General features: G+C 32.8%; 1 protein-coding gene across 2 annotated transcripts; it reads left to right on the plus strand.

Annotated features, from left to right (window-relative positions):
• Window positions 1–4954: 4954 nt before the first annotated feature.
• On the plus strand, window positions 4955–7178 carry LOC111372310 (putative UPF0481 protein At3g02645). 2 transcript variants are annotated; one of them, XM_022994582.1, is made up of 2 exons: window positions 4955–5973; window positions 6076–7178. In XM_022994582.1, the coding sequence occupies exons 1-2, from the start codon at window positions 5116–5118 to the stop codon at window positions 6979–6981; spliced, it is 1764 nt and encodes a 587-aa protein (XP_022850350.1). In that variant the 5' UTR covers window positions 4955–5115; the 3' UTR covers window positions 6982–7178. The 2 variants fall into 2 exon arrangements, with proteins under 2 accessions (XP_022850350.1, XP_022850349.1); XM_022994581.1 differs by having other exon boundaries at window positions 4961–5986; window positions 6089–7178.
• Window positions 7179–13662: the final 6484 nt, after the last annotated feature.

Genomic DNA, 13662 nt, shown 5'->3' on the forward strand with positions numbered 1-13662 from the left:
GGTAATACCCACCTGTCTTATGTAGGTTTCAACCGTAGAATTATATCACCAAGTGTTTATTTCACACATTTCTATGTCGCTTTCAATTTTCATTGAAATGGGGAGTTGTTGGAAAAATGCTTTGTAGCTTAATTTTGGCACAAGTTTAGGTGGGACCCTTTGGTTCTATTTGGAATATGAAAGTTGATCTGTGATATCCTTTGTGAGAACATCGAAATCATATATTTACTTGCCAAAAATGATAAACAGGTAAATGAGAAATTGGAGTTCAAAGTAAACAATTGGAAAATGGTTTATGTTGGAGGGAAAACTATATTTAAGTTTATCCTACGTAGGAAGTTGATGAAAGTAAGGACAACTTTATATGTGGTTACATTTTGGAAGGGTATAATCATGTGTAGTATAAAGGCTCTCGCCACGTGCGCGTGCAGGGATTACAAAATGACCAAAATTGTACATCAAGTTTTGAACTTATGTGCAGGCGCGGCCTGCATACACAAATGTCAAACCGAATGGAGCAAAATTGGCCCCTTAGGAGTGTCCACGCTTTGCTAATTTTTAGCTTTCTCCAACTGACTTTTTAGCTTTCTGAAACTCCAATGGTTATTGTCATTATAATACAGAGTTATTTAACAAATTTACTAACCATTATGGGGGCTAAGGTTATAACTAAGCTCATTTTTTCACCATTCAACACCATAAAATTATACTCTTCTGCGTCATTTCCAGTTCTAGTTCTCAGAAAATTTTTAGGGAGATAAAATACATTGGAATAAAAGAAAGTTATGGTGACAATTTAATACCCAAAATAATGTTTGTTTTATAATTTTCTTGTCAAATATACCTTTCGCTCTTCAAAAGTGTTACAATTTCTCCATCTTTATTTTTGAATGAGTTTTGAATAATCTAAACATTCTTATTAAAATAGGCGAAGTTATGAACTTTCGATCAATATAAACATTTTAGTATTCCTCGTCAAATTTGCATAGATTGCGTAGAGGACATTTTAATTAAAAGAAAATACCCTTATTTAGCGTGATCATATCTGATAATTTATTATTTATTTGGGGACACATTTTATTTCGAACAAAAAGTATTCTAATAGGAAATTTTTTTTTCTATTTTTTATTCAATGTGTCAATTGTTAAAAAACTTAAACATTTTTTTTTTTTGGGATTGAGTTAAAAAGGCAAGTCAAAGTAAACATTAGTTTAAGAAGACCACCATCTAAGGTTTTTGTTTAAAAGGCCTAAAGTTATTAAACATGGAAAATTCAATTTGTAAAGGACTAAAATGCCCTTATAACGAAATTGAAATCGTTCCTAAAATACAAAACGACATCTATATCGTTTCGGTATTATAAAAACACTACTTAATTGATTTACGTAATGACATTGAAATCGTTCTTGAAACACAACAACGATGTGTATGTCGTTTCGATATAAAATACACACTACTTAACTACATAAGAGGCTTAGGCGCATGCCATGGAATAAGTAAACAACATCCATGTCATTTCAGTACAATTTTTAGAAAGAGCCAAAGAAGATACATGTTTCTATTGAAACAATTCAAATGCGAAAGACAATTATGGAATCGCAAATATTTTGTAGCTTTGTTTGAGTGAGATTAAACTTGCTTGATGGCCTATTTTTATCGTCATATGTACGATTAACGTATGGCAGGTGACCATGGATGATCGAATCATCATTTTTAAGCATAATGATATAATTGTTGTTGCAAGTGAAAAGAAATGATACCAATGTCGTTATAGTTATTATCTGAACTATAACGATTTTGAACTTATCAAATTTGTAGTGAAACGATACGAATGACATTATGTTATGTCGTGATTTGGTACATAATGATATCCATATCGTTTCATTATAAATTTGACGAATTCAAACTCGTTGCAGCTCAAATAAGAACTAAAACGACCTATATATCGTTTCTTCGAAAATAAAACGATATTCATATCGTTATGTCTAAAAACGGTGATTCGATAGTCCACGACCACCAGACATATGTAAAATGATCGAACTAAGTAATCAAGTGGATTCGATCTCACTCGAAAGAGACTATGGGAACATTTGTGCTTCCATGATTATATAAGACCTTTGAACTATTCCAGGGAAAAATATCTTCATTTGCTCTTTCTAAGTTATTCTAGTTGTATCAACTCACTTGATGACCTCTTTTGATCGTTTCACGTATGTTGAAGGTACGACAAGTGATCGTGGATGGTTGAATAATTGGCTTTAGCCAAAATGATACCATTATCATTTTATATGAAAAGAAATGATATCTATATCTCTGTAATTGTAATTTGAATTCAAACAATTTCAAATTCGTCAAATTTGTACTAAAACGATATGAATATCGTTACTTTACTTGTGATTTTGATACATAACGATATCATTATCATTTTGGCACAACTTCGACGACGTTGATATCATTTTAGTTTAAATCATAACTAAAACTACATATATATCGTTTTAGTTAAAGCAAAAACGATAATTATATCGTTTCTGTTAAAAATAACGATTTGACTATCTACAACCACTAGACATGCATCTGAAATATGTAAGATGATCAAAATAGACAATCAAGTGGATTTGATCTCATTCGAAATAAACTATGAGAACATTTGTATTCCCATGATTGCATACCACCTTCGAACAATTCCAACAGAAAGTATCTCCATTCACTCTTTCTAAACCATTTGAGTGGTATCAACCCACTTGATGACCTCTTTTGATCGTCCCACTTATGTTAAAGGCGCGATGGGTGCCTGTGGACAGTCGAATCGTTGTTTTTAGCCAAAACGATACCATTATCGTTTTATATGAAAAGAAACGATATCTATATCGATATAATTGTGAATTGTACTGAAACGATTTCAAATTTGTTAAATTTGTACTAAAACGATATGAATATCGTTACTTTACTTGTGATTTTGATACATAACGATATCATTATTGTTTCAGTACAAGTTCGAAGACGTTGATATCTTTTTAGTTTAAATCATAACTAAAACTACATATATATCATTTCAGTTAAAGTAAAATGACAATTATATCGTTTTTGCCAAAAACAATAATTCGACTGTTCACGACCACCAAACATGCATCTGACATATATAAGATGATCAAAATAGGCAATCAAGTGGGTTCAATCTCATTCGAAAAAAACCAAATGTTCCCATGATTGCATACCACCTTCGAATTATTCTTGCAGAAAGTATCTTCGTTCATCCTTTCTAAGTCATTCGAGTGGTATCAACCCACTTGATGACCTCTTTTGATTGTTCCACGTATGTTGAAGGCACGACGGGTGCCCGTGGATGGTCGAATCGTTGTTTTAACCAGAACGATACCTTTATCATTTTATATGAAAAGAAACAATATCTACATCGATGTAATTGTGATTTGTATTGAACTGATTTCCAACTCATCAAATTTATACTAAAACGATATGAATGTCATTACTTTACTTGTGATTTTAATGCATAATGATATCATTATCGTTTTAGTATAAGTTTGACGACGTTGATATTATTTTAGTTTAAATCATAACTAAAACTACATATATATCGTTTCAGTTAAAGTAAAACGACAATTATATCGATTTTGCTAAAAACAATGATTCGACCGTTCACGACTACCAAACATGCATTTTCCATATGTAGAATGATCAAAATATGTAATCAAATGGGTTCGATCTCACTCAAAAGAAATTATGGGAACATTTGCTTGTCCCATGATCGTATACTACCTTCGAACTATTTCAACAAAAAGCAATTTCATTCGTTCTTTTTAAGCCCGGTTTATGACCTCTTTTGATCATCCTACGTATGTTGAAGGCATGATTGATTGTCGTGGACGGTCGAATCGTTATTATTAGCCAGAATGATATAATTATCGTTTTCTATGAAAAAAAGATATCTATATCGTTGTAATTGCGATTTGTATTGAAATGATTTCAAACTCGTCAAATTTGTACTAAAACGATTTGAATGTCGTTACAGATTCAAACCAAAATATGTCATTTTATTAAATTTAAAATCAACATTTAACCATTGCCATAGTGGTTAAGCTTCTAGTATTTTAACTAAAGGTCTGAGGTTCGAATTCATTCCTTATAGAGTTAATTTTGGTAAATATTTTAAAAATAAAAATGTTGCTCCATTAATTGGTGCAAAAGAATTCGAACTTCGGACTTCCTATGTATAAATGTAAGCTTTCACCAACTAAACTACAATAAGAGTTTGAAAATAAAACAATTACCAATTACATAATCTAAAAAAATTGTCTATCATCAACAAAAAAAATAATAATAATAATTGTTTCCGGCATGCAGATCCTTCATACCCACCGTTGTCGCGCACCACCATTGTTGCAACTGCCAATTTCAAGAGCATAAATACTTACTTTGTTCAGCCTAATAGCCTCAAACCCATCGCCACTTTAAAGCTCTGCACAATCTTTGACCTCAAAAGAAGAAGGAGAAAATATTTTTTTTGACTTGAATGAGTATTTGGGAATTTGAAGGAGAAGAATATTTAATTTTGCATTTGTAAATTTGGGTAAGAAAGGTCTATGAAGGAGAAAATGCCAAAAATCATTCATTTATTTGGTTATGGAAGGGAAGGGTAAAATATGCTTTTGATACTTTAAAATAATTAAGTTTTCCTATTTTTTAAAGAATTTGGTCAAAGGCTATTTAGACAAAATGACATTGAGGGGTGATTATTCCAACTCATTTCCCCTTCTTTTTTTTTTTTATTCTTTTCTCTTTTTTTGTTTGTTCATGTTCTATTATATTATACAGTCTACTAAACAAGTCGTCATGAGTTCCTTTAATAACATGCCATTATTTTTTTATTTATAATATTGGTACGAATGTGAATCACATAGCACTGATTGGCTCCTTAAAAGTAGACAAGATTGGAGATTCAAGTCCACACATTAAGAATCACAGTGAATATCTCTCTCTCCCCTCATTTATATGTGTCCATTAATAGCCATTTCAGTCCCTTATTTTCATCGTGCTGTAAAACACAATTGCATTTTCTGTACATAGAAGAAAATTACCGTGTCTTTCTCTAAGCTTAATATGAACACAATCTCGAGTTTTCATTCCAGCGCCGGCCTGGGAATTGGCTCCAACATCGACGAAGGTAGATGGGTTGCATACATTCGTCAAGCTCTAGAGGAAGAACTTGAAGAAGAGACACAAATTCCAGCTAGTATCTTCAATGTTCCAAAACCCCTATTGCTGAGTGATCCGGATTCTTACATCCCACAAGAAGTTGCCATAGGCCCTTACCACTGTTTCCGTCCTGAGCTTTACAACATGGAGAAATACAAACTTGCTGCTGCACAAAGAAATCAGAGAGAAATCCCAAACAAAAAACTTGAATATCTTGTTGATCAATACCTCAAGTTTGAGTTCAAGATTCGAGCTTACTACCTGAAGCCGATAAACTATAGCGGCGAAACTTTAGCGTGGATGATGTTGGTGGATGCATCATTCTTGTTCGAGTTTCTTCAAGTCTATGCTGTCGGAAAAGGCAAGGTACCAACTAACGTTCCATCAAGAATGTCACATTTGATTGAATTAGCGGCAAATAAAGCAGCAAATAACGCCATATTTAAAGACATTCTAAAGGTCGAGAACCAAATTCCATTGTTCGTGTTGAGGGAATTGTTAGAATTTCAGTTCCCATCATTAGAGTTGGCAGATCAATGGTTACTTTCCATGTTACTTGGACTCAGCAAAGATCTCTCTCCATTCAAGATGGTGCAAGAATTCCCCAAAATACAGCTCATGGATTGTGCTCATTTACTCGATTTTGCATACCGTGTTATCGTGCCAAAGTTGGAGGAACAATCTCATGATCATCATAGAACTGAAATTGAGGAAGACGGTGAATCAAAGGAAGGCGAGAAGGATTCTTTTACAGGCGAACTCGACGGTGAATCAATTGCTCATTTACTCGATTTTGCATACCGTGTTATCGTGCCAAAGTCGGAGGAACAATCTCATGATCATCATATAACTGAAATTGAGGAAGACGGTGAATCAAAGGAAGGCGAGAAGGATTCTTTCACAGGCGAACCGAGTTACGTTAGGCGGCTAGTTAATGAGGTATGGAATATTCTTTCAAAATTAGGAAAAGAACCAGTTCAATGGATCAAAAGCGTAATCTTTTCAAAAATTTTAATAGTGCTTGTGAAGTTGCCTTGGACCATTATATCTAAGGTTCCCGTCTTATATATGTTAAAACAACCGTTGGAACAAGTATTCAGTGCCTCACATAATGAAGGGGAGAAGAAAGAAAATGAAGATTCTGACTCAAATGGTAACACAGAAAAACCTCCATTGATAGAAGAAATTAAAATCCCTTCTGTAATTGATCTCTTTGAAGTCGGCGTGTGCTTTATGCCAACTAATGAAGGCATCCAAAGCATTAATTTTGACGTAAAAACAGCCACACTATATCTCCCTATCATTAGTGTAGATGTGAATTCAGAGATTGTTCTAAGAAACATGGTTGCATATGAAGCGTGCCGAGCATCAAGGCCGATGGTTCTGACTCGTTACACAGAATTAATGAATGGGATCATTGACACAGAAAAAGATGCGAGTTTTCTTCGCGAAAGGGGGATTATTATAAACAGTTTGAAGAGCGATAAAGAGGTGGCAGACCTCTGGAATGGAATGAGTAAGTCTATTAGATTGACGAAGGTGTCTTTCATAGACCAAGTGATCGTAGATGTTAACAAGTATTACAGTGGAATGTGGAAGGTTAAATGTGGAAAATTCATGAACAAATATATATATGGTTCGTGGCAGATTCTCACATTTCTTGCTGCTATTATGATGTTGTTGCTCATGTGTTTACAGGCATTTTGTCAAGTCTTTGGCTGCAGACGCATTTTTCCTGTCAAAGCCCTTGAACCTGTGGTGACCTACTAGAATCTTTTCCTCGCCTTACCTTCTCAAGATTTTTAAAGGTCATGTTTGTATCTCATGTTACGCGTGAAACATATCTATGTCTTTGTTTTGTTAAAAATGAAATATATTTTGTCACTTTTAGTGCATTCAGATGACTCTTGATTCACTAAGTGGATTCTTTCTTGCTTTGTTAAAGTCTAAGAAACTTTTAACTCTCACTTCCACCTTTGAAAGCTCACATCACACGGCAGAGTCCCATACGCCAGCTTTTCTTGCACTTAGGTTTGAAGTTTGGAAAACTCTGTGAGCATCCAATTAAATACTCCGGACCACCAATGAATAAGGATGAAAAAATTTCAAAAAAGGGTGTCTTTGTTGGAACAAGTGTTTAAAAGTATAAAGGTCATTTAGTATGTTTAATATTTTGTTTCGTGGTTGAACAGCTATTGATTATCTATTTGTATGTTTTAAATAATTATTATATTTATGTTATTTTAATATGAAATTAAGTGTACTCGATCTCTCCGTGATATTATGAATTGGGTGCATAAGGAAGTGTAAAGAGATACTAGAACTTTTTTTTCCTAGAATGGTGAAACGAAGGTTGGCATATTGTTTTAATATGGTCGCAGTGACAACTATGATATTAATTGGGAAATGTGCATCTGGGGAGCTGTGACAATAGTACATTGGGATGTGTATTGAACTTGATCAATGTTTGAAGTTTAATTATATAAAGGGGTTATTAGCACAAACGTCTCTACATATGAAGTTCAATGTGCAAAACGTCCCCAATATTTCACCTTTATTTTTTATTTTTGCATTTTCAACCATATTTTCACCTTTTGTTGTGGAAATAATCCGTTTCATCTATTTTTATTCAATTTCTTAATACGAAATTGTGAAATGACGAGTATGAAGAACTAATTGCAATTTTTAAAAAAATAAAAATGAAAAATTCAAACGAGTCTTAAATAAATTGTTAAAATATTATCTATCTTTCTCATTCCCTCCACCACTGCCAGGTTAAATTTGTGGTGACCTATAGTGAGTGATATGACGCGACAAGAAAAATAAAACAAGGAAAGCACTTTGCTAGGTTTATAGTTGTCGATGCCTTGTTCGTATCAAAACCCATGAACCCTCTATGACCGATTAAATTCTCATCTCGAGCCCTAATTTCTCCTTATCAACCAACGTTTTTAAAGGTCAGGTTCATATCTCATGTTATTGGAACATGTGTATGCCCATTTTTTTCCCGTGAAATTTTGCTACTTTTGGTGCATTTGAATGACTTTTCACTGAGTGGACTCTTTCTTGCTTTGTTTAAAAGGCTAAGACAATTCTCACTCTCATTTTCCACGTTTGAAAGCTCACATCACGTCATAGTCCCACATGCCAGCTTTTTCTTGCACTTATGTTCCCAATTAAATACTCCGGGCCCATGCATAAGAAGAAATTTCAACGAAGGATGTATTTGTTGGGACATCTCTAAAAGTATAAAGAACATTTTATAATGTTTAATATTTCGTTTTGTTGGCATTGAATATATGTTTTTATTTATTATTTATTTGTATATTTTAAATATTTGTTGAATTTATATTATTTGAAGTATCTTCGACTCTTTGTGATACTCTGAATAGGGTGTGTCGCGAAACGTAAGGAGACTAGAATTTTTTCATCTTAGAATGGTGAGACGAGGGTTAGTATATTATTCTAAGGGATAATTGCAACACCGGTACCAAACCTTTCACCTTTTTGCAAACTTTACTTTAACCTTTACTTTGTACCACTCATAGTCCCAAACCCTTCAAAAATTAGCATCTGAGGTCCAAATGGATTATTTCTGTTAGTTTGACTGTTAGTTGACCCAATAAATTGACTTTGACCAATTTTAAAAGGGGAAAATTGTAATTTTGAATTAAAATTTTAAAAAACAAAAAAACAAAGCAAAAAATCAAAACTCAATCACAATTCATCTTCTCCTTCATACACCCACCCCAACACCCCCATCTCCTCCAAATCCAACAAAAAATGAGCTGTGCTATGGGTACATTATGAACACCAAGAATTATTCACCAAAAATTTATAGGTCCAGCTGGTCACTTTGATATATCTCTAAAAAAAGTTTTGACTTAATTGCACTAGTGATGAAAGTTTAGAAGAACACATGCAAAAAGACCAATATAGTTTCCTATTAAAAAGGAGATAATATTTTAGGTCTATAGAAAAAACAAGGAGATAAGTTTAAGTTCTCAGATAAGGGCTTGGCCTTTTTTTTTTTTTTTTTTAATGTCCAATCTCCTTTGCAATCAATTAGCCATCATGCACAGAATAATCGTGCTTCATTGTTTAATTAGGACCACTTGTGATGTTGACTGCTTGTTGCCATGTTCTCCCACTAATGATCCAAGATATAATAATATCATTCATAGTATATTGGAATTTTCCTCCTTGTCAGACGTTTAACTTGTTTGGTGCAATTTAAAATTTTGAAAGTCAATTAATTTTATCCACATATTTTATGGAATTCGTAAATTTTATCAACTTTTTTGACTGTCTAAAAATTTGATTTTCAACTACATTAAGTAATTGCTTGAAAGTAAAGATGTAAATGAGGTTTAATATAAAGAGTTCCTAAACATTTTGGAAAAATAAAAAATAAAATCTACATAGCGATTCTAAGGAAAAGAGGCACGATAGGAGAGAGCAAATTATATATTCCTTCCTATTTCTTGAACAAGTTATTATTTTGTAGCATTTGTGTAGGACTGTTTTTGCATGCTTGGGAGGTTCTAGGTGTGAGAGATCGATATAATGTAATTGTAACGTTTCCCAAAATTTATATTTGATGAATTTTCAAGTTTTCTACGTAAATTCCTGTGATTTTTTTCTTCTTTTTTGTTTTTGTCATTCTCTATTTTTATTTATTGATTTTTTTATTTCTAGTTATTTCTTGGTGGATGAATTGGAGAGGTGAATCTCATAATGGACCCAAATTCCCAACAAGTGACATTAGACTACATGTCTTTCTTACTATCTATGTGTTAAAGAGTATCATTGCAAGGATAATCATGCGTTTAAAGGTGCTAATCCTGATACAATTCAGGGGACTCTAGATAATGTTAAAGGATAAACAAGACGTAAAAATTAAAAAATAATAATAAAATAAAGATAAAAAAATCAAACCTTGGCACAAAAAATCCTTCTCTATCAAAGACCTTTTTATCACACCTTCGCAAGCTGTCAAACTCGCATGAATTTGTCCCTATTGCTCTTGGTTTTACCTCACTATTCGCCTGAATTGGGTTCACTACACTAAGTCCTCACTCATGGATTCTACTCTTAAATGCCCCAAGAAAGAATATTAAAATTGCATGATTTTCTTAGTTTATATATGTAATAATTTATGAATTTAACTAAAATTGTTATTTAATTCTCCTTGTCAATCATAACTACCATTGAACCTTTTGGAATAATCTTGAGCCCTTGATCCTCACAAGACATGATATGGATAACCAACCTAGACAACATAGCAATCTATTTTTGACATGAGCCAACTTTTAAATGTTGCATTGAAATACAAGAATCTTCAAGATTTTATTGATTTTTTTTGTCCTTTTTTTTTTTACGATGAGGGAACCTGCAGCCGCTACCTTACGGGTGCGTACTAGATAAACCCTCGAACTGATGCAATAGCCTACAAACCACACTAGGCAAGCTCTGTAATACAGGCTCGACCGAGAAGAAGGTCCCCAGTTAAATAAGGATATATTAATAAACGAAAAAAATAAAATATTCTCAATAAAGAAATAGGACTATACAATTAAGACAAGAAAATAACAAGAGTCAGCCTAAAAATTGAATTTTTTTTTATTTTTTAAATGTCATAAATTAAAGTTGTATTGAGGGCATTTCTGAATAAAGTAAAGTGACTAAAAGAAATCACGTGAAAAACAAAGCGATGGCACACCCAGCTTCATGGAAACTTGGAGTAGGTGGCACTAAACTTTCACCCAATTGACTAATATTCATGCATGACACCAACACGGTTTCTGCAATGTCAGTTGATGCAATTAAGAGTTGTTTGGTATAGTTTGTAAATCAATTAAAAATAATTTTTTACCATTATTTCATTATTTTATCCGTCATTTTTAAATTCTTTTCTCACAAGTAAGATCCACTTTTTCTTTATCGATCAAAAAAATAATTATCAAAATTCCTACCAAACAAACACTAACTTGCTACTAATCAAAATGAGTTGAATAATAATAAAGGGGTCTTCCACATGAGAGTAATTGTTATAAAAAGTAAACTGTATTCCGTTCTAGTGACAGCATTCCCACTTTTATTATCACTTCCGGTGCTGGCAGGGGCAATTACCATGTTATTAACTGATCGAAACTTTAATACAACCTTTGGAATTATAAATGTTTTTCATTATAAAAATTTTTAAAAAAATACAAAGAAACTCCCTTAAGATTAGATACATCAAAATTAAATCAATTATAAATAAATGGACCCATCATCGTCTCATTGCACAATGTTTAGTTGAGAACGCTGTCACTTATTGTGGGATAAAAGGCAAAACAAAACAAATACAAAAATCAATAAAACCTTGAAGATTCTTGTATTTCAATGCAATATTTAAAAGTTGGCTCATGTCTGAAGACCAATATTCCCGTCGGTAAACTTGATTACCGATGAAAATTTCCCATTGACACAAACCATCACTGACAGTCGCGTCGGTAAATTTTTCCGATGGAAACATAACCGTCGGTGATTACCGACAGATTTGCCTTCAAATACATGTCTGTCGAAACCACCAACAGATGGATGGATGTTATTAGTGTCAAGTGTAGCGACACCTTAGTTCGAAGGAACTACCGATAGATTTATTTCATTTCTATTTCCGTTGGTAAATGCATATGGATATTTTCATTTTTATATTCCCTAATTCTGATGAAAGTTTCCTATGAAAATAAATTCGATGCAAATTTGCTTAAAATTTTAAAAAAAAATAGGTTAAATTGTTATATTAATTTATTATTGTAGTGAATTTAAAATATTAAAATATACACAAAAATACAGAATTACGAGTAATTTGATTTCAATTCTTCATTTTATAGATTCAAACTACAAAAAAATTTACAATAATTACTATGAACTTATGTTCAACAAAAACCTTCTGAGGATGTATCAAATTATATCCCTTGGAACATATAACAAAATAACAAAAACATAGTTCATAGGCCAACTACTATAGATATTATCGAGGCCTTGAAGATCGTTGTGAGAGTTTAACAATGAGATTAAGGAGCCTACCTTCCATTGATCTAACTCATGATCATTTTTTTGAACTCTATACGCTTCCTCTCTTCTTCATGCCTCTTTTCTTTCATTTGTTTTTCAAATTCTATATGCTCCCACCTTACCTCTTCTATCTCTGGACGCATATCATCTTTTTCCTTTGTTAGCTCATCAATATTCTCGCAAGCATTGTGAAGCTGGTGTTTTAAGCTAAAATCTCCATCATCATACTCCATTGATGGAACAAACGTAGATCTAGAGAATGTACTTAAAGCCGATAGAGATGTACCAAGACCATACAAATGGCTGCCTTTAATTGGGCCTTAGGTTGCTTCACACTACAATTCAATATCAATATCAAGTTGTGATAATAGCTCTAAACCATACTTTAACTCCATAGAAAGCTCATACTTTTCCTACAAAAACAAATATGTCATAAACTAACTCGCGATTTATAGCTATTATGAAATACGCTATATGAAAAACGTAATAGATATATATTTTATAGATACTTACACAAACAAGTCGCGATTTATTATCAACGTATTTTCCTTGTCCCTTGTTTCGCTTATGTACACGTTTGAACAACTCTGAAGCATATGGTGGTCGACCTAATTCTTTGCGCTATAAACCAACAACAAATATATCATAGTTGATCATATATTCACTAATTTATATATTAAACAAATAAAGTAAGCAAAAACATACACATTTAATTAGTTGTGTATCAAAGACATTCAAAGAGACCTACCATTTTTTGTTCGTGCGCAACAATTGTTATTGAATCGAATGTGTGCATAGTCACTGTTCCTGATTTATGCGTTAGCCGATTATCGTGTCTAGATTTGGACTTCTTTTTCCATTCATCATTGTTCCATTTTTTTCTAGAAGTTCATTCCAATGCTCAGGGCTTAACCATTGTGCTCCATGTCCCTTCCAATCAACCACATCTTTAGGACCACTTTTTTTCTTTGCGACTTCTCTAGCCTCACAAAATATGTCCCTAAGTCGTACCTTCGAGGTAGCTAACCATATTGCCTTCACCTCCTCTTACTTTTCCACATCCCAAGTGTATTTATTCTAATATAATAACAAGAATTACATGATAAATAAATCAGTGATTAGAAACACAGAAATGTAGCTTTTTTTTATAACCAGTCACACGAAGGAGCAAATATTTATTCTGCACTTAGTTTAGCTTTATCATAAAAGGTTCATTAGATTTTTGCTAGGTTAGCTAAACTTGACAAACTTGCATTTGACAACATATAAATAACTTGTTTTGTGCATGCGATTTATCTAAGTCTCTTTACAGTTTCGTAAGTATGCATCTGCTGTTGTGGAAACCTTAATCTGAAAATTGTTTGCATGGAAGCAAATAAAGGCTGTAAA

Source organism: Olea europaea, chromosome 23, assembly GCF_002742605.1.
Source record: "Olea europaea var. sylvestris chromosome 23, O_europaea_v1, whole genome shotgun sequence".
NCBI classification, from domain to species: Eukaryota; Viridiplantae; Streptophyta; class Magnoliopsida; order Lamiales; family Oleaceae; genus Olea; species Olea europaea.

Excerpts from the sequence above, each read along its gene's own strand:
- LOC111372310 (XM_022994582.1), top strand. The coding sequence starts at position 5,116 with ATGAACACAATCTCGAGTTTTCATTCCAGCGCCGGCCTGGGAATTGGC. Across the intron at positions 5,974-6,075 it reads ATTCTTTTACAGGCGAACTC|GACGGTGAATCAAAGGAAGG; the intron begins GACGGTGAATCA and ends GAAATTGAGGAA.